The sequence below is a fragment of the Perca flavescens genome, chromosome 5, assembly GCF_004354835.1.
Source record: "Perca flavescens isolate YP-PL-M2 chromosome 5, PFLA_1.0, whole genome shotgun sequence".
NCBI lineage: Eukaryota > Metazoa > Chordata > Actinopteri > Perciformes > Percidae > Perca > Perca flavescens.
Window position 1 is genome coordinate 29687412 of NC_041335.1, and position 22494 is coordinate 29709905.

General features: G+C 37.8%; 1 protein-coding gene and 1 non-coding gene across 5 annotated transcripts in view; one reads left to right on the forward strand and one right to left on the reverse strand.

The window, feature by feature from the left end:
• LOC114556018 (phospholipid-transporting ATPase ID) overlaps positions 1-22494 on the forward strand; it is a 48697-nt gene that overhangs the window by 11088 nt on the left and 15115 nt on the right. For all 4 annotated transcript variants that reach the window (XM_028578837.1, XM_028578838.1, XM_028578839.1 and 1 more), the window contains exons 2-9: positions 4498-4585; positions 7545-7603; positions 10108-10221; positions 13416-13514; positions 18248-18309; positions 21608-21680; positions 21855-21925; positions 22166-22248. In XM_028578837.1, the coding sequence (XP_028434638.1) occupies positions 4543-4585; positions 7545-7603; positions 10108-10221; positions 13416-13514; positions 18248-18309; positions 21608-21680; positions 21855-21925; positions 22166-22248 (604 nt within the window). In that variant the 5' untranslated portion in view covers positions 4498-4542. The remainder of the gene's footprint in view (positions 1-4497; positions 4586-7544; positions 7604-10107; positions 10222-13415; positions 13515-18247; positions 18310-21607; positions 21681-21854; positions 21926-22165; positions 22249-22494) is intronic.
• On the reverse strand, positions 3928-4010 carry trnas-gcu (transfer RNA serine (anticodon GCU)). Its single transcript has one exon. It is a non-coding gene; the product is annotated as a tRNA-Ser (tRNA).

Genomic DNA, 22494 nt, shown 5'->3' on the forward strand with positions numbered 1-22494 from the left:
TGCAACTCCGATCTTTCCCCTGTTGTTTTTAAGTATTTGCGGCCTCTTTCTGTGGGAGGTGTGCGTTAAAACAACGTTATTAATGATGGTGACTCTAATATGCTTGAGGACCAAATACAGCATGTTAGGCCCTTAACATGCATGCTTCCACCAAATAAGCTTAAAACATGTATTATTCCTCACTTTCTGAGTGATATTCGAACCCAAGACAATAATGTTTGTTAAGGCTGCACAATTCTGCCAATTCTCTGAACTTGAATTTGAAATACAATTTGGGGTTTTGAAAAAATAATGGCCATCAAAATGTCCTATAGCCGAAGGTGGTATCTTCAAATTCTTCAAATTCAAAAGTTTTCTTAGACAAACTGTCCAAAACCCCAAAACACAGAGACCATACACAACACAAAAGGGCTCTTTAGCCAGTTGGACACAGGCACCTGTCTACGCACACACTCAGAGGAAAAGGTTGCTTCTTTCAGCTGCAAACAAGAGGTCAGTTTTGATAATAGAGCACTGTTCAGCTTCAGTTTGAGAAACCAGAGATCATTAATCGGACAAGACACCCATTCATCTGCGCGACCTCTGACCTGTTGAGCCAGTTGCAGGTGGCTGTGACACGGGATACTGTTACCCACCTTTGTTTCTCTGGAATAGCATTAATCCCAGTGTTTGCAACCTTCACTTTAAAATGTAAACTGGTGTGTGTGTGTGTGTGTGTGTGTGTGTGTGTGTGTGTGTGTGTGTGTGTGTGTGTGTGTGTGTGAATAAAAACAGAGACAAAGAAGTAGGACATTTTCAAAACATCAGCGGCTTTAATAGATAAAGGTGGTTTAAATGTACCCGATGTACCCACCTATTGAACAGTTTTTAACCTTATGATCTATTTAAACACCACAAACAGCATATCTGGATGGAGTTCAGATATAGAGTTCAGAATACCATGTTTACAGTTTACTGAGATCTTACAGTAAAGGACTAGCTGTGTATTTTTATGTTTTAGCCCATAAACTAGGCTAAATATCACACGTACTTTGTTTTGATGGTTTTGATCCTTTGTTAAATGTTCAAATAACACCAGCATTATCCTTTAACTTACCCTGGTTGTGGTGTTTAAAAAAGTATTCTAACACAGGAGATATTACATGCAGGTAACAAGCAATAACTTTCACTTGAGAGCTGTGTTAGTCCTCCCACCATCCCCATAACGATTTCACCGGAAAACAGTTTTGGTCTCTGTATTGTGTCATCGCTGTAGTAAAGCCTGGAAAGTCTGAGTATCTGCCAAAACCAACAAGAATGTGAAACTCTGAAACAACTCCCCAAAACTCAACAGTGCACACCATTTTGACATTCAAATTTAAAGCCTAGTTAAATCTTCATGATGACTGCAGTGAGTTTTAAAAGTCACTTTCTTCCTTTAAACCAGGCTAGGCTTTCTGTGTCGGGTCACATTAATCTGTGTTTGTCTGTGGAATAAACTGGGTGGGTAATTTAGAGTGAATTAATAGGTGGACTGTTTGCTTAGGCGTCTTTATGGTGGGACTTTGTCAAAGAGTGGATGGTGGGCGGTAACAAGTGTGTGTCTGTGTGTGTGCGTGTGTGTGTGTGTGTGTGTGTGTCTTCAGTATTTATAGTTGTGTTAATAGGTTTGCACATGTAAACTAACACAAGACTCAAAAACACCAGAGGGAACATGTGAACACAGATAAATGCACACAAAAACAATTATGCAGACAAAACACACATGCTTGTCATGCTTGTGTGTGTGTGTGTGTGCGTGTGTGTGTTTGTGTGCGTGTGTGTGTTTTCCTGTTAAAAAACACACATTCTTCAACAAACACATGTAGTTGGTATTTATAGCTCCAGCACTGACGTCACCTTGGCAACAAACGCTCAATACCATCGCTTCCTGTCCGGGAATCCTCAGCATGGGCAGACAAACTTGACAACATTTGCACTTCATTAAGTTCTTTTCTCTGGTGAATTTTGTGAAACAGTTTGTGGTTTTTGTACAATTATCCCTGTTTTTGCACAGCTGCAAAAACACACAAAACACCGGGCGGGCAGAGAAATACGTTAATCCTGCTATGTCTAAAATTATGACAAAACTTTCTAAATTATGACATAACTTTGTCATTATCACGGCATACCAAAGTATTCAGTTTTAACAAAAAAAACTGTTCTCATTATAACAACATATAGCATTATGTTTGCACAGAATCAACATACTCTTGGTTACAGTCAGAGGAGGAAGAACTACTCGGATCCTTAAAAAAGTAAAAGTATTATTACCTTTTCTGAAAAAACTCATTGATTCCATAATTTTACTGAAGTAAAATTACAAAATTATTATCAACTAAAAATAGTACAAAATGTATCAAAAGTTAGAGTACTCAATATGCAGAAAGGTTCCTACTGTTTTTTGTCACTAACGAATACATGTCAGAGCATTTTTATGTTGCAGATCGTCAATGTGGAGCCTATTTGAGATACTTTGTATACTGAATAGTATAGTACTGCATCATATCATATGTGTTTTTGCAGGACTGTAACTGTATGTGTCAATAAAATCTAGTGGAGTAAAAAATACCATATTTGCCTCTGGAATGTAGTGGAGTACAAGTATAGATTAGCAGAAAATGAAAATGATCAGGTATATCAAGTATGTCAAAACTTTACTTAAGTACAGTAGCCTAATTTAGTAAATATACTTAGTTATGCACTAGGAGCAAGAAAGGAGTAAGAAAAGAAGTTACGAGAGCTCGTAAATATTTTGTCCTGGAAGTAAATGAAGAACCAGGGTGTTTTTTTAGTTTTGCTGCTTTGAATGGGATTTATTGTGATATTATATATTTTATATAATTCATTTTTATATTAAGGCTTTTATTTTAATTGGTTTACATACTGTTGTGTAGTTTAAATCCATGAAAGTGCATCATATATAATGAAATGGTAACAGGTTGTTTATGAAAAGCTGGCAGATAAAAGTTGTGCAGTGAAAAGTACAATTTTTGGGGATAGGAGCATAAAGGCCGCAGAAAATGGAAATGAAAGTTACAGTACTTGAGGAAATGCACTGGTTACACTTTAGTTTGCAACCCGGCACTCGCGGGGGTCATGACTCCCAGGTTGGGAACCACTGGCTTGGAACAGTTAATTAGATTCAGCATTTGGGTTTCGGGCCACTGGTAAAGAGTCGTGGTGCGTGGCACACTGCAACAACCTCAGGTGACTACTGATGATTATTGGCTTGGCGTGTCAGGGCTGTAAGAGAAAAAGCCACTAAAATAACAGTGGCATACCAACAGCAACGTTTCGGCTGAGACAGACCACAGGGAGACATGGCTCTTCATTTGAAACTCTTACTGTCAGATAGAGCTGATAGCTGAACAAGTGGATGTATAGCCTGAGAGCGGAGCCTCCCTCTGAGTCACTCTGCCCTACATGGGAAAAACATTTAAAGGTCTGAGGGCTGATGCAAACCTGAAGTAAGAATGTTTGGATTAAAAGGGGGAAGTAGAAGGTGGATAAATCGCTGTGTAGTGGCACAAACGTAAACAGACTCAAAGCTCAAAACTGTTTGAGCTGTTGTGGCTGTTAAACAATGTTGAGTCTTTCCCTACTTTTTTCTTTTTTACTTTTTATTAAATCTTTGTGGCTGTTTGTTCAGCATGTTCCCTGTATACACACACTCATGTCTTGCAGTTACCACACATTCCTCTCTATATGCTCATCCTACTGTCCAGTTCCGATGTTTTTGACGTTTAGCTCAATGAAGTGTAAATGCTCTGAAGTCATTGGTTTCATCTCAGCACATCAATGAGAAAGAGAACATTTCCAAAGAATAAATTTGAACTTATTGTTTCAAAGAGGGTTGTTATAATGGAGAATGTTTGCAAAGATAGCACAATGCTGTGAACAGAAATGCGACAAGGATGGGATTCAAACCCACGCATGCAGAGCACAATGGATTAGCAGTCCATCGCCTTAACCTACTCAGCCACCTCGTCTTGGTGGCTAGCTTTTAAAGGTAACAATTTAGTGAACGCTCACTGTACCTTTAATGAGAAACCAATTAGATACAGTATGTACACCTTCCCTACTTGGTCTGATAGACTTTTCCATTTAGAAATAAAAGTCTTTTTTAAAAACAGCTGTACTGGGAACCTAAAACCTGCTAACCTTAGTTTTAAAAAAAACCTTAGGACTGGGGAATGATTACCTCATAGAGCACATTACGGAAAATGTCCTAATGGCAGCTGGCAGGCATTAAGTCATTTACACTTTAACAGCAATGATGTTTAACCTCTATAGTTTCCAGGAGAAAGCCGATGTTTGACGTAAACAGTCTGGGGTGTGTGTGTGTGTGTGTGTGTGTGTGTGTGTGTGTGTGTGTGTGTGTGTGTGTGTTGATTTCCTGGCGATGAAAATATTAGGTGACTCAGATTTATCCCTTTGTTCAGCCATTATGTAACAGCTGTATCTTCTTCTTCACAGACTGATATGATGGATAGATAGCAGGAAGAAGAGCAGGAAGAGAAGATGACGTTCTTTGGCATGGACTGTTTTAGGAAGAAAGAGAGAGGTAAGACCACATGGATTTCATTCAGCCGAATTAGTTGCCCGGTTGTCATTACAACAAAAGTTATGATGTTATTAAAGTTTTGAATAAAGTGCTCAGAAAAGAATTGAACATTTCCATGACAACTTTATCTGCTGATGAAGCGATATTATTGAAAGCTCCAAACATGCGAAAAAAACTGTTAAAATAAATGTATTAAATAATACTAATTTGCAATGTATCTTGTGTTTCCTGCTACAAGAAGACACAGTAAACATGTTGCTTTTGCAAAGTTAACAGTTAAAAATGCATATAGAAAATTAAAGAACAGGGCTACCTGTATCTCCCAAATCCACACTGCATACTGGCCGGTAAAGTGTTTTCACACTGGAAAAATTACAAAACTAAGTATACTCAAACCAGACACTAGGCTATAATATACTTTAAAAACACCAAATAAGGTTGATGTTTGAGTATGCTGTTCTATTCTTGGAAAACAATATGTGTGTATGTATATATATATATATATATATATATATATATATGTGTGTGTGTGTGTGTGTGTGTGTGTGTGTGTGTGTGTGTGTGTGTGTGTAAAAATCTGCAGACATGAGGCAATGTTTTGATCTAGCATGCTAACATGCTCACAATTACAATGCTAACAATGCTGATGTTTAACAGGTAAAGTGTTTACTTTATTTACCAGCTTAGTTGATTTTCTTTTCATATTTCACAGTTTAATTTCAAAACGTAAAAGCTGGAAATGAGAGTCAGCAGGGTTACAGAAAAAACTACTGGCCCAATTTCAATGAAACTTGGTGGAAGGGTGTAGCATTGGCCATTTTAAAACAAATCCAAATCACGGGGCAGATACACAATTTATTTTTCCACTTTCGTAAAATAGTGAGATAGCGTGAATGTACTACATTAATGTGGTGTCTAAATAATCGAAAAAAATTCCCGCCTGGGAAAGTTCACAATGCATTACTATTTTAAAATAGGGCATGCCTTGGCCTTAAAGGTGCAACATCTAATACTGACAGCTAGTGTTTAAAATAGTTACTGCAGTCAAATTAAAAATACTGGAGAGAATTGTCTCCCCCGCGCCCTCCTCCCCAGACTTGAAGTTGACGTTGGTTGCCAGGCTGAGACCGCAGCATCCACAACAATGTTGTTAGACCATAGACAGTATATAATGGACCAACAGACCCCGTTGCTCTGGACGGAGACCAGTGAAGGCTATTAGAAGCACTTTTCCGGTGATCTCTTGCTTTACTGCGCAGCCTCCAACTGACAGAGACAACGTAAATGTGACGTGAGCAACGTGTCTGAAAGTTGTAAGTCTTCTGGTAGCTGTGACAAGAGAAATCTCAATCATTTCCAATCTTACGGATACGGAGACTGTAGGTGTATGTAAGGAGATAACATAAGCACAGGCTAATTATTGCTAACTAACATGCTAGTTAACATTAGTAATTAAACCTAAACAGCTCATGTAAGTCGAAACTGCCTGCGAGCTTCTCCTGTACTATACGGTAATTCCTCTACTGTGCGACAGTAAGTCACTTGGTTATGACACAATCGTTAGCTTATTTTTACAAAAACGTCTGCTACGGAGCTATAACGTGAGGTACAACGTAATGGAGCCTTTTATACATTATCGTGTTTCTTTAGAAATAAACAATGGACAAATAGAGTCTTTAAACGCTTCAGATGTAAAGTTATTCGCAGTCAAGTGACGTAAAAAAAAAAATGGCGGTCAGTGTAATGCTAACAAGAGGTGATCGCTTTGTAGCAACAAAATGGCGCCATCGGAGGTTCGCGTTCTGAAGCGAAGCTTACCCCCTTGTGTTAGACGCTTGTCTCACATAGCCAGACATTACTCCACAGCACAGCGGAGTAGCTAACGTTAGATGCTGGCTATATTGACAGTCATAAAAGCCTGTGCTCACTTGGAGCTCTGTACCCAACTGACAGACACATTTCTTTGGCTTAGAATTACAGTAGGGACCGCCAAAAAAAACCACTACCTTGTTGTCCTTTTTCCACCCGACCGAAATACTCACTTTATTAGCTTAGAATTACAGAAACAATCGCTAAACACACTGCAAACACAGGGTCTTCTCTTCCAGATTTACAGCCCCCCTCTCTTGGCTTAAAATAACTAACCGTTGTCGGCTACGGCCGCTGAACAGGCTACACGCTGTAAACAGCCGTGGGCCGCTTGCCTGGTCCTCTGGTAATGTTAGCAATTACCAGGGTTAGCATGGCGGCGTTAGCCAGGACCAGTCGGGATCACTTTACCTGTTGTGTCTCAATTGTTTTTGCGAGTAACCAACTCGAGTACTCTAGCTATAAATTCAATATTGTCACACAAATGTTGAGATTACATAAAATGCCCATCCCTAGTAGCTGTGATAAATTAGCCTGAAGCTAATGTTTAGCTACCTGTTCAGGAGGAAATTAGCCAACTTGGCGTCCTTTTGGGCTCTAAGCTGTCTCCATCTTTCAGATACATCTCCAATATTTACCTGGGGTTTGTTACATCTCTGATCACGCAACTGTTAGAAACATGGCATTTTTTTTAGGTCGGGTAGAATCTATCTCTGTTGATCCAGTTCGTTTGTTTGCTGCTTTCATGACTGTACTAACGTTACAGCTTTAGTGCGCTGTGTTTAAGTTTTTACAGGTAACGTTATATCTGGCAACCCGGCCTGGTTGTCAAACTGGGCCGTTGAAAACAACACACAGGCCAAAACACATTGGGGTCATTTTTTTTTTTATTACAGTAGATTTATTACATATTGGACCTTTAATTATTGTTAACATATGTGCCAACATATTGGCACATATGTTGGGGTTAGGGGGTTTGTTTTCTATTTTGCATCTGTACTGTGATGTGCTTTGGATCAAACTTATAGAAACCATGATATCAGTACATAAAAATTCAAGATGATAATTACTGTCTGTCTTTTCAAATCAGAGCTGGAGAGGAAACTCCGCGCCAACGACCGCGAGTACAACCTCTCCTTTAAATATGCGGTAAGTATTAATATGTGGTGTTGTTGGTGACTCTTGCACTCACACAGTTTATCAATGTGAGGTTCTATTGTCCTCTACAAAACATCTAAAATAGAAGGGGATGTACAGTGGATGCAGGGGTGGTGTCACACAACTTTTGTATTCATGAAACAGCAAAATTTCAAAGTGGCTTGTTTGGTGCATATTTTTCCATGTAAAAAAAATATTTCCTGGCTTACGATGGGAGCAGCAGGACGCATAAAACGAAAATGACTGTTGCATTATCTGGACATCTTACAGTGCCAAGGATGCAATAAAGGTTTCCTAAATGCCACATTTGATGTCATCTTACTAATTGATTGCAGGTTTTTTGTAGATTTGGATTAACGTTTATTCCACTTTGTTTAAATTTATTTCATGTGAATACTAGTTTACTAGAGGAGTAACTTAGTATTTGAAGTAATGCAGAAATGCAGGAAGTGTGCATTTAGTTTCCATGCTTATTGTGTTTCCACAACAACGTTAGTGAGTAAATCTACTGAAATGGCCACCACACCATAACAGAGGAGTGTGAGGCGTCAGATGAGAATGCAGAGGTTTAGTCACGTATGTCATGGCTGTATAAAAACCATAATAATCGGTATATATTTTCCAAGTGCAAACCAGTGCAGAATGTATTGATACATTATTGGGGGAGGGTCATGCCTTTTTTCCAAATTGTTTTGGAGGGTCATATCTATTTTGGCTAAAGGTCCCAAAACTCCTCTGCTGGCTCCTTAAATAAATAACGAACAGTCCCTAAACATTTCCCGAGCTTTTAGCCTCCTGATAAGATCCACCTGGCACACAGCCGATGCTTCCCACCAGATTACACTCTCATGAAATTCTCAAGGATTTTTCTTCGCATGACGACAACCTGCAATGCCCAATGAAGGCTTTCATTCTTATTTAATGTTATCTCTGCTGAGTCAAAACACATTTAGACATGCTTTACTCTTTTGTGTCTTTTGTTTGTGGAACTAACCTCTTTAAATTTGCTTGCGGCACCTGTTTACGTCAATGATACATTCATTCATAAAACCCTGGACTTCAATTCCTCAGATGTGTTTCAGCAAGATTTCTGCTCATGTTCAAAACTTTCTGCACATTCAGAACATATTCCACATTGTGTTTTCTATGTTCTATTTTTTCAGAAAATTTGCTTTAAAAAAGTGATGGGGACAAAAGTGACCATTTTCAAAAAGTGGTGTGGACATGTCCCCAGTGTAAATGACACCTATGACCTACTCTATATCCATGATATTCCACTTTCGGGAATGCTCTGTTGCCGCCGGAAATTCCTCCGTATGTCCTTTTCGGCCGGGCATCCGTTACCTTCCGCTTTCTTCTTGTTAGAATTTTAAACTCCGGTCAATTTATGAGGACTATGGTTAACTGCTCCTCAGATCTCTGCAGGGTAAATCCAGACAGCTAGCTAGACTATCTGTCCAATCTGAGTTTTCTGTTGCACAACTAAAACAACTTTTGAATGTACAAGTTCCACCAAAACAAGTTCCTTCCCGAGGCTATTCTGCAGCTACACCGGGGCTCCCATGACAATTGTGATTGGTTTAAAGACATGCCAATAAACCAGAGCACGTTTCTCTCCAATCCCAGAATGCTGTGTGGACTAGCCAGACCCTCCTTTGCAGTGCTGTGGAGGAAGGTCTGGCAATACGAGACTACATATGACCAAAACAGAACTAGAGAGAAGATTAGGGATCCTCAGAATATATCTTTGAAAAAATATCTGGATTATAGCTTTGTTAATCTGTAAAAGTTGATCTACAGGAGAATAAATATTTGAAAGCAATACAGAATGCTTCAAAGCCTTACTGCATTATATTAAATAAAGTTCTTGGGGGAGAAACCTTTGCAGTTGGAACACTTTCGATGTGAACAAGTCAAGTTTAAGAAATGCTTTGCAAATGTTTTATAAGGTGTACACCTTATAAAACATTTTATAAGCTGTTAATATTAACAGTCCATCTGTCTGTTAATATTAACACCCTGAAATGAAATTCTGGCCTTTTGAATATTCAAAGGAACACAAACATAGGCAAATATTTGTTCAAGCCATGAATTTGATTACCCACCGTGCTTCTGTCTTATCATGCCGGATGCATAGAGACCGATTTCCATTATGAAGGTTTTATGAATTCATATAAACACAGTGTGCACTGGCCTAACACAAAGAGTACCAGACTTTATTTTTCTACTGGTCATTGTCTGTTTGTAGCCAGTTTATGTCACCAGCAACCCGGCTGTTGTGTTTTATTTGTTTTTTTTGTTGCGCTATCGTACAATGTTTTGCCTAAGATTTGGCTGATCACTACTCACTTCTACGCACTCTTCTCACTAAAATGTAAAGCTTAAAATATCTTGAAAAGGCCCATATATTCATTTAAATGACGTTGTTTACACATATGGATTTAACAATAATCTTATATTTCTCTCACTTCCTCCATTCCTTTACACCCCTTCAGACAAACGCCATCAAGACCTCCAAGTACAACCCCTTCACCTTCCTACCTCTTAACCTGTTCGAGCAGTTCCAGAGGATTGCTAATGCCTACTTCCTGTTTCTGCTGGTGCTCCAGGTGAGGGAAACAAACACACATTTAAATTATGTGCAGGAAACATACAGGCAAGGCTGCCATACGACTGTCAAGTGAATTGTATGTAACTTGTGTGTGACAATGCTAATGTAGCTAACGTCAGATTGCTAGTGCAGTAGCTTAGTTCTGCTAATTAGCTTTATGCCCTGGAAGCTTATCTGGATGGTAGCTTTGTTCCAGTAACATTAATGTAAGCTGCTTGTGCTGTTCAACAGTGGTGCAAAAAGTATTCAGCTCTTTACTTGAGTAAAATTAGCAATACTACAGTGTAAAAATACTCTGCAATGTCTGCATTCAAAACTTTGCTTAATTGTGCAATATGTAATACTGACAGCTAGTGTTTAAAATAGTTACACAACAATGTTGCTAGACGCATCATTTTTTTTTAGGTCGGGTAGAATCTGTTTCCGTTGATCCTGTTCGTTGTTTGCTGCTTTCATGGCTGTACTAACGTTACAGCTGTAGCGCGCTGGGTTTAGGTTTTTACAGGTAACGTTATATCTGGCAACCCGGCCTAGCTGTCAAACTGGGCTGTTGATAACAACACACAGGCCAAAACATAAACAGAAAATTCCGTCACAGAACTTAAATTTCAAAAGGAGAAAATACTCCTTATTAGCATTGTTGTCAGAAAAGATAGTATTTCAATTTAGCATGTTTCCTTAATATCTGATGATGCACTGTGGTCCTTTTTGGATTTATTACAGTAAATATTTTACATATTGGACCTTTAAGTAAAAGTACAAAAGTGTTATCATCAAAATATACTTAAAGTACCAAAAGTAAAAGTGCTCATTATGCGGAAAGGCCCATTTCAAAATGTTATATATTATTGGATTATAATTTTTTATGCATTCATGTGGTTATCACTTTAATGTTGCAGCTGGTAATGGTGGAGCTAATTTTAATTACTTTACTACTGCTGTGTAGAAGAAACTTCATGTATACTATAGTGGAGAAAAAATGCAATATTTCCCTTTGAGATGTAGTAGAGTGGAAGTATACTGTATAGTATCATAAAATAGAAATACTCAAGTAAAGTACCTCAAAATTGTACTTAAGTACAATACTTGAGGAAATGTACTTTGTGAATTTCCACCATTGCTGTTAGCTGATAGCTTCTGTATAAGTCTTTTACCTTTACCTTTACTCCAGCAGCTCCTAGAGTGAAATAATAGCTACACAGGGACTCCCTAACATGCTGTTTGTATTGAACTCAATTATGTTAATGCAGAGTTGTGGAAATGCAACATAAAATTCATTAGTTGCTATATTCAGTAGGCCCTTAAAAACACCTGATGTATTGATAATTAAAAGTTGTGTAGAGCTCATATGTTTAAGCCTAATATTAATGGACAGAGCACGTGTGACGTCACCCATTGGTTTGTGGAGATCTGCTATGAGTCGTCGAGTTTGCCGTTACAGGCACAGCCATCCTGGTTGCGAATGTTATGATTTTAGACGAGAGGGAGGAGTGAGGGAGGATACACTCTACGTTATGTTACACACTTTTCACTGGCAATCACATGATAGCCACGTCCTAAAACAACCCCTGCTTTATCGCCGATTTTAAAATCAACGAGACCATCATTCTGTGCTGCAGAAGACTTAAAACTAGCGATTGAGACCATGAACTCATATGAAAATGTTTACTGAGGTATTAAATCAAGTAGAAGTGGGTCATTTCGCCATAGACGTCTACAGAAACCGACCTCCTTTTGCAACCGCACGTGTCGCCACCTGCTGGAATTCAGATACTGTAGAATGCAGGTTTAAGGCACTTCCGCATTTGCAGCACTTCGCAGAACAGGATGCTTTGTCCATTAATATTATACAGTCTATGGTTTAAGCCTTAGGGAGACACAACATGTTGTATTAGGAGACTAAATGTAAGAAAAACATTATTTTCCTTACAAAGAAAACCACACAGATCATCTGTGGATCAAAGTAAAATGTAAGACTGCTGTTCTGACTGCATTGTGAGAACAAGAGACAAGACACAATTCACACAGCAAGCGAGTTCTCTTTTTCACAGTGAAGCTATGTGTTAACCAAACAGGATATGATTGAATCAAGTGCAATGAGATTAAGGAAGCGTAATATCCAGTACAGGAAGTTGCCTCATCATGTGCTAACAGAAATGTTGCACCACAGAGATTGTCTGCTGGAACTGCTCTGCTGATGGACAAGGAGGAACTGCAGCACAACAGCAGTTTCAAATGAATGATAGTTTCATATATTTTCTGTATATGTTAATGTTCCTGTTGCCTACTGTATTTATGCATCAGAATCTATCAGGGTTTGAGACTTCATGATAATGGCTTATAGAATACTATCAGGTCTTCATTGAACAACAGAAAACTTTAAAACGTTCTTGGATTCACAGCGACAATTTAGTTAGTTCTTACTTGTTGTAGGAACATTGGCTTAATGTTCAACCACATTTCATTGAAATCTAGAAACAAGTTTTTGAGTAACAAAAAAAGAGACAAACCAGGATGGGACCGAACGAATCCTACTTGGGAGACATAATGAGCACATATGATTATCATTGTATCAATATTATTTTGCAGCACAAACTTGTCTTATAGACCCAGTTAAATGCATGTATTGTACATGAAAGTTGAACAATTGATACAAATGTTGGAAATGCAAAACATATTGCAACTTTTCTCGTAGACAAAGGAATGTTTTTGCAGTACAGTTTCGTCATCTTCCTAAAGCTCTTCATTTCGTTAGTGGCATCATTTTCTAAAAGTAGGAAAGCCATTTTTAAAAGTACTTCATTTTCAGATTATGTATGTCTTTCTTCAAGTTAAGTTTTACCTAATTAACATAATGCACACTCTTCCCTCCTTAGCACACACAAACATCTTTATTTTTGTAACCTCTCTTCACCACAAAAGAAGTTTAAAACAAATGCAATCTTGTATACTATTTTTTGTCTTTCTACTTGAGTCGTCATGTCATGTCATTTTCTGTTGTCGTGTGCATGTTTTCTTCATCTTTAATTGCATGTCCTCATTCTTGGTCTACTTTTATGTGTCTCACTCACACACAATTTGGATTCCCTGTCTACTTTTTGCAGTTTTCTCTAGCTATTATATGCAAAAAATAAACTCAAGTGAAAACTTAAGTGAACTAAAGGCAGTTTTCTGTGTGTGTGTGTTCTTCAGGTGATTCCTCAGATCTCCTCTCTGTCCTGGTTCACCACAGTCGTGCCTCTGGTTCTCGTGCTGACAGTCACCGCTGCCAAAGATGCCACCGACGATATCGTAAGCAAATGTGTTCTGTGTACCATTTCACTTTTAACAAATTTCACTACTCTGATTTTAGATGTACTACTACAATAAAACTAACAAAATAATAAAAATAAAAATAGAAAATGTTTGCAATTTTCAGATCTTCTCCTAAATCCAGGCAGACATTCACTTCACAGTTGATTTAATCTTTAAAGCGTGGAAGCAGATTTCCCTGCATACTTTACATCCTGGCAACCCTGAAATGGCTGACTATATACAGTTATTGGCTGAAAAATGACAGTGCTGGTAGTTTGGTTAGGTTAAAAACGATGGTTCCTTAAAATGTAACCGTACACCGTAAAGCAGGGTGAAATTGCAAGAGGTCCAGTAAGCCAACCCTCTGCCCCCACAGAGGTCTGAAGAATTAGATACCTACAAATATATACTATATACTAATAATACTAATAATAATACTATAGGAATCAGTTTAGTCAACATTTCTAAACTCAAAGAGGCAAAAATGTCTATTATGAACAAACATTTGATGAAATAAAATGTGCCATAAATCCATCAAATCTAAATTTGCTTTGTAAGTATTCCTTTCAGTCCATAAAAATAAATCCTACTCTAAAGGATAACTAAATAAAGTGTTCTTTTAGGCTGATCTGAGCTTAATAATCACTTAAAGATAGAAGTACAAGCTTCCTAGCTTAAAAAAGGCAACAATATAGTGCTTATATTGAACAAGCATATGATGAATGGAAAAACAATACACATATGCCTGCTGTTGCTCTGTGAGAGAATGAGACAGGATGCGTATAGATTGCTCTTATTGGGCTTTGGGCACATTGCTTTACAGTGTCCTGACCTCAGACTGCTGTGGCTACGTTTTCTTTAAGTGTCTGTGTCTAGTTTCATATTGACGTTTAGTAATTCCACTTTTTACAATCACAACAGACTCCGTGGACACCGGCCTCATAGACTTCATTGCAGGAAGAATAAACGCGTACTTTTCTGTCCACTCATCTCGGTCAGCTCTCGTCTGTCCCGCATTTTTTTGCAACCTAGCAATGGCAACAAACAGTCGCATGCGGTCGCAGGACCCATACAGCTCTACAGAGCTGGTCTCGTTCTGCCTGTTAAAAATTCCTTTGTTGACAAGATAAATATGCATATAATTTATATATATTTCCCAGTTGTGTCAAAAGGCTTTGCAGTCCGGATGGAAGCCTCCTACAGTCCTTGTTTGGACCAGAGTCCGCCAGTTGGGGACCCTTGCCGTAAAGGTTATATGCTTAGTATAGAAATTGAGCAGCATGCCTCCACCTTCTCGGTTTGGGAACCACTGGCTTATGTTTTCCCGACAAGGAACTTCCTCAGGTTGTGTGAACAAAGACTGTCCTCTTTCAGTGCCTAAGGTGGACAACATAGTGTGACATTGTTTATGTGTCCCAAAAAGTCTCAGGGGGGATGTGAGCGTGGATGGTTGTGCTTCCAAAGCTTGTGACCAAAGAGACCAAAGACTGTTTCAATTCTGTCACCAACAGTCAGCACTGGTTTATTTTAACCATGAACTGAAGGTGAACTTTACCCAGCTTTCACCAAGTATTTTTAGCTTCAAAGACTTAAACAGACCAAAATCATAAATGGAAACAATCGGAAAACGCTTAAACATAAGAAATGGCCACATGGGTGACATGTCATATACGTACATACAGTAGGTATGTGGACAATGTGGTTAAATAAAGCTGACACTCACAGTCACACTGAACAAACACACTGAAAACTAAATCAGAAAAGGTACTGTATGTTATTTCATGTTATCTCATGTAGCTGATAAACACCATTTACTCTATGACTGAGTGAAAAACAATTTCACTCACATCAGTCTGTGTATCCTACAAAACACTTCACACTCCTCTTACCTGTGTGTGTGTGTGTGTGTGTGTGTGTGTGTGTGTGTGTGTCAAATTATGGTTGCCCTGGCTACTGTTTCTCTGTTTTTTTTTTTAGATCTATTTTTTATGGCTTTTTTATATTTAAACATACAGAACAGAGAAACACAATTCAACAACAACTGCAATATCTGGCAACCCGGCCTGCCTGTCAAACTGGGCCGTTGATAACAACACACAGATCAAAACATAAACATAAATTCCGTCACGGAATGTAAATTTCAAAAAGAAAAAATACTGAAATTAGCATTGTTGTCAGAAAAGATAGAATTTCAGTTTAACATGTTTCCTTAATATCTGATGAGGCATTGGTGTCGTTTTTGGATTTATTACAGTACAAATATTACATATTGGACCTTTAACCTCAGTCGACCTCAGGCTAGCATTTTGTTTCCATTAATTCAACAAGTGTTTTGGCAAATAGAAACCTAAAATTTTAAATGCACGACATTCTTTGTCTTTTAGTCAAGGGATCCTTTTTCTTTTTTTTTCAATAAAATGTTTATTGGCTTTTGTTTTGAACATCAACAATTTTTTAAAAATATTTTTTATATATATATATATATATATATATATATATATATATATATATATATATATATATATATATATATATAACAATAATATAAACAAATAGGCAAAAAATAAAATAATAAAAAATAAATAAAAACATTACAGGACATCCAGAACAAAACTAAACCATAAAATAAGTAAATTATACATTTGGATATCACAGTTCACAGCCTACTACATTGTGTAGTTTAATTTACTATTTCAGTCATCCGATGTTGTCTGATCAATTTGGTTACAGTAGTGCAAAAAGGGAGTCCAAATTTTGTAAAGGTCTTTTAGCTTCCCTTTAACAACATAAGTCAGTTTTCCAAGGCAAGGTTGCTGGTCATTTCTTTAAACCACTGACTAGGAGTGGGTCCTTGGGTCTCTTTCCATTTTAAAGCAATAGCACGCTTGGCCTGAAGCAAACTAAAATCAATTAGTTTGCGCTTTCTTGCATTCACCTCAAGATTTACTGGGTATAAATGAAACAAACACAATTTAGGTACAAGAGGAAGGGATCCTTTTTCTGTAATATTATTGTTCAACACACTGTTTCATCAGCCAGATTTGTGAAAAGATGTTTTTCTCCTTTAGTGGCAAAAAAATGATGTCACATGGGAGTTGAGACTGGTTGAGAAATAACAAAAGTTCCCCTTCCCATATACCAGCTGACCTCTACTGATAGTTCATCAGGAAGTAGACTTTTTTTGTTAATGATTCACAAACTATTATCTGTTTTCTTTCATTGCTTCAACAGAACTAAATGTGCCTCTAAAACAATGAAAGGAAAATTACTTTTCATTTCAGCCGTCAAGGGCAACCAAAAAAGTGTATGTGTGTGCGTAAGAGGGTGTGTGTGTGCGTGGCACCCAACAACTTAATGGCAAACCACCAAGAGAAAAAAGTGTTGCCATGGGTTAAACATTAGCTGAAGGAGGAGTACACAAGCCTTTTTGTTAGGCAGAGGTGGTGATCCTGAACGGTCCTTGCCACCGGTGCCCATCTGTTCCTTAAGCGAAGTCACTGTGGATTCAGGCTTGATTTGATCTTTGTAGATACACAGCAACTCCAGACTGACCATGTATGGCAAGGTGGATGACCTTGCAAAACAAACGCTTAAATAACTGCTGCCAGTGTTGGGAAAGCTGCTGTGAAAGGACATTTTTTATAAGCTACCGCCTACTGCAGAAATGTGAATGGAAATAATTGGAATTTAGGAGATTATTCTGATCCCATAATTGTATGTTTATGGATAGAATTCCTGCATTTCATTTGGATAAAGCCTCACGTTCTAGTAGTTTCACAGTTAGAGAACAATGATCTAATTCAGTATCTCCTGAATTGGCTTTGGTAACCCTAAGACATCTTTGAGGGGCTACGAGATGATTAACATAAGAGGAAAGCAGAAAAAACATTAATACTACACAACGTTGTGCCAATTTTGTTAGACTGTGCTTTTTTCCTTGTAAATTATTTGATAATTTCTCTTTTTCAGAAATGATATATATAAAAATCTGTCTTTAGTGGGACTAGTCACAACTGGTAAACCTAATTGTCTGTGTCATAAATTAGTATGGCAACCAACATGTAATTGGGTGTTCCTTTACCTGAAGCCTTTCAGTCAACCAGATTTTATAGAAATCAGTTAAATAATGAAAAAGGTTAAACAGAAACTTCTTGACCTGCCAGAAAGTTGAACCCAGACAAAACCCTATCTGGGTTTGAAGAACAGGTTAATTTTCTGTTAAATTGTATTAATAATAATACATTTTATTTATGGGCGTCTTTCTATACACTTAAGGTCACCTTACAAGACAAAAAATAGTAATAATAATAGTAAAAACACACAGAACATTACTAAGTACAGATGAGTGATGGTCATGTTGGATATGCCAGTGTGAAAGAATGTGTTTTCAAGCAGATTTTGAATTTAAAATTTTCACTTTCTTCAGTAAAGCAGTAAACTTGTCCGTTAGGGTAGCATTAAAATTAAAAGAAAAAAGTGATAAAATACTGCCCACTATTAAAAGTTGTGCTGGTGATTACGAAAGGGTACTGCACTGACTGTCTCAGCCGCCTCTGTCTCACTCATTGAAATAAATATTTATCAGAAAACTTAAGAGGGAGACAGAATGAATTGTTGACTGATAAGTTTCATGGGAACTTTTGTCAGAAACTAATCAGTAATTCAGTGGTAAAAAATGTTTTTCTTGTGAACTCTTATGACTCATTGTGTCTTTGTGTGTTTCTTTCCAGAATCGCCACAGGAGCGACAATCAAGTCAACAACAGAAAAGTTCAAGTGCTGATTGACAGAAAGTAAGTTTGTTCATGGGAAGCATGGGGAATACACCAATGTGGACATATCCAAAGTTTCAGGTAGTTACATGCTGTTTTTTGTGTATTTAAAGAGGCACCATCAGAGTTCTTTAAGCTTTCTGGACAGGTAGGTGTTCCTCAGGGAACCTTCTTGGGTGCCCTTTAGCTTTATTATGAAGAAACCCCGAAAATGTCCTTAAAGTCATAGTATTTGCTTGTTTCAGCTTGAAGGGTGGTATAAAGCCCATCAGATACCATGTACAAATCAAGCATAACTCACATATTTGAAATAGCAGACCTCAGGTCAAACAGGATACAAAACAAGCACACCCCACCATCCTGCAGCTGCTTCCTGTGGCTGTACTAGAGAGAATTTAGGTTATAATGCACACAAGGAATACACAGAAGGGTCTAAATACAGAAATATGCAATACAAATACACAACAAAGGTCACAAATATCCATTGGGCTTGTCTATAAACAGAAGAATTGAAAGTCATACAAAGGTAAATGTGAGCTTAAAATATGGATTTATTTCTCTTTATTTTTTATAAGGTGTAAGTTTAAAGGTGTAATGGCTGTTTCAAAGCCTGTCTCCATTTTGCCAGATATATATATGCAATTCTGGTGGATAAAAGCCAAATTAAATACTATTTAAATGTATTTTAAATGTATTTTATGTTTTTATTGGTTAGTTGTTTTTTTTGTTACCTGAAACCAAATTTATTATATTGAAATAAAAAAAACATCTGAATCAGCCCCTAAAAACCAACCATGTGTAGCTTGTGTCGGTTTATCGAATGCAAACTCCTCAGATTTTTAAAATCCACAAATTTCCATAAACAATACCGAGCACATGACCTCAGTGTGCTAAATAATATCAACCAATTATTTGCTTCTGCACAAACATAGTACCACAAGGACAATACATATGATCAGGGCTTAATTTGAGCTGGAACATGTTCCAGCACCTCCGACATTGGATCCGTAACCTTTTTTATTGGATTAATCGGCAAAATGCAAAAAATAAATTACTGTTTGTGTACTGTAGTGTTCAATATTGTTATCTGTCTTGTTAGTCTTTATTCCCCATTGAAGTTCCACAAAAATCTTGTGTTTGCATTTTCGATGCGTTTTGAGGTGAATTTTCAGGGTAAGACAGAGGGGGCAGAGGGACGGAGGGAGGGGAGGCACTTCAAGTGACACATGCACTTGTGCTGGTTGAGATTTCTGTTAGCCTCGTTTCACTCAGGGGAAAAATGTCAAAAAGACAACAAAGTTTGCTTAACTTGTTCAAATACGTTGGCCAGTCGGATCCCAAACAAGCAAAAATCGTTTTGCCCTGATGTACACACAGCGTTGTTTAGGCTTTTTTAGTCAGAGAAGCTACATAGGCAGTGTAATGTTTTTTTGTTCCGTTACCTCCAACCCCCGCTTTGAGTCGCCGGATCCACCCCCACTTTGTGCTCCGGGACCTCCCACTTTACAAAGCACTGCATATGAGCAACATGTTATGATTATCATTATTGATGAGCTGAGACATTTATACAGTACAGTAAGATCTCAACATTACCAACGTTTCAACTTAATGCACTAACTGTATCATGTTTGGTGCACTGGATAAAAACATTTGCATGTATGTGGCGCTTGTCTTTCCTCCTGGGTTTGTTCTTGTTGGCTGCTGGGCAGCAGCTCTTTACCCAATGTTTGGGCTCTACGGGAAGCAGCTGCAGGATGGTAGAGTCTGCTTTCTTGCTCTTGACTTGATGTCTGGTTTTGTTAAATATGTACGGAGTGCTTGTGTGATTGTTTTCCACAGGTGTCGGTCACATATTCATTAGTAGTTACTTTTCTTTTCTTACTTTTCTTTTAGTTTAAAATGGTACATGTAACGTTGACTGAAGCAAATTTTATCTGAAGCAAATTTTATCTTCAACAAAGACTGTAAACGTGAGTAGGCTTATTATCAGAAATGGATCTTTGAATCAATATTGATCCAGGTTTGGTATCAGAGGCCTGATGGAGGGTAACATTTAATTGTACAAGAGTGAAAACTAGGGTGGGGCTAGTGCTCAAACTAGCAATTTTCTCATTTTTGATGAGTGTATTAAATATTTTTTTCAATAACTCTATTATTAATCAATTATTTTACAGTATTAAGAGGTGAAAACAAATTATATATGATCACCACAAGCCCTATAGGGACTTGAAGTTACTTTTCTGGTTAATTAGTCTATATCCACAATGTTCCACTTCCGGGATTGCTCCGTTGCCGACGTAAATTCCGCCGAATTTCACTCATTTAGGCTAGATATCCGTTACCTTATTGGGCTTCCTTTGTGTTGGCATTTTAAACTCCGGGTGATTTATGAGGACTATGGTTAACTGCTCCTCAGATCTCTGCAGGATAGATCCAGACAGCTAGCTAGACTATCTGTCCAATCTGAGTTTTCTGTTGCACAACTAAAAAAACTTTTGAACGTACACGTTCCACCAAAACAAGTTCCTTCCCGAGGCTCTTTTGCAGCGGCTCTGTGCTCTGTGGAGCTTAGCACCACCCATGACGATTGTGATTGGTTTAAAGAAATGCCAATTAACCACAGCACGTTTTTTCTCCCATCCCAGAATGCTGTGTGGACTAGCCAGACCCTCCTCCGCAGCGCTGTGGAGGAAGGTCTGGCACTGCAAAACTGCTGGCTCATTAACCGTCCAAAGACTCAAGCTTTTTCAATATAACGGAGGTGTAAAAAGTACACAAATATTTTACTCAAATGAAATAACTTGCTAATATAGCTAATTTGAAATGTACTAAGCAATGTCAAATTGATTGCACTTGCTATATAAATATGATGTAAATAAAATGATTTACATTTCATTTAAGTGTATGATGTTTTGGGGAAAAAAAGATTAATTGATATGTTTTATTACTTTTGGACATAGGAGATAAATTGTGAAAATGCCCATTGACAATAACTATTTACAAGAGTTAAAGTAAACAATGCCTACTGCTCAACTGTGTACCAGCAAGAGCTGAGGCATGAAATAGAAAACCCTGAAAAGCGTCAAATATTTGTGTTCCAGCCAAGTTTAAAAACTATTATTGGCTGACAGATAATACAGGAAACTGGCAGGAAACTGCCTTGGGGGAAAGGAAACTATATTAGGATGACCTCAGTGTTCAGTATTTATGGACAGTTTATTTCCTGACAATTCTCAAAGAAGGGAAAAGAAAACCTTTTTTCTAAATTCTACAGTACAGAGTCTAAACATCCTCTTACCAGCCTGTTTCCTATTCTCAGACTGCGGAGCGAGAAATGGATGGATGTCCAGGTGGGAGACATCATCAGGCTGGAAAACAACCAGTTTGTCACCGTGAGTAAATTGGTGAAATATATATAACAACAGATTTCACATTAACTTATTTTCTTTGCATTTTGTGGTGCTTTTGGACTCCATTTGTCATCATCTTGATTTATTGTATTTATTTCTGTTGACAGCTTTTTAAAAAGCTTTTTTGGTCAGTGATAAATCCTTCTCTAATTTCAGGCCGACCTCCTGTTGCTCTCCAGCAGTGAACCACTCAACTTGGTGTACATTGAGACAGCAGAACTGGATGGGTTAGTCTATTTTTTTATTTAATGTCATGATGTGAGTTTGTTTAACATACAAATAGTAATGCCTCAAGTTCAACAGGCATTCACACTATTATTCATTGTCTCTCATTTTTGTCATCATCTGTTTCTGCCTCTCTTCAACCTCCTCCTTCTCCTCTTTACCACGATCTCTTCCTTCTGGTCTCTACTGTGCCATTCTTCCCCTCTTTTTTTACTTTATCATCCTCCTCTCCTCTTCCTCAGAGAGACTAACCTGAAGGTGAGACAGGCCCTGACTGTGACAGGAGACCTGGGAGAAGATAGCGAAAAACTGGCAGACTTCAACGGTAAGACTAATAGAGGACTACCAACTGTTTGTTTCTGAAATTAGAAGCCTGCACAGTATATAAACACACACACACACACAGCATCCAGGTTTCTGGTCATCTGTGTGCATTTGTGTCTTGATTTCTCACCTTCTCATTCTCTATGTTCTCTATACCAACATAGAATGTTCAGACACATGTAAACTATTCCTATCTTCTTCAGTTCTCCAGGTAGCATAATAGGTTTCTGAAACCAGAATATGTTAA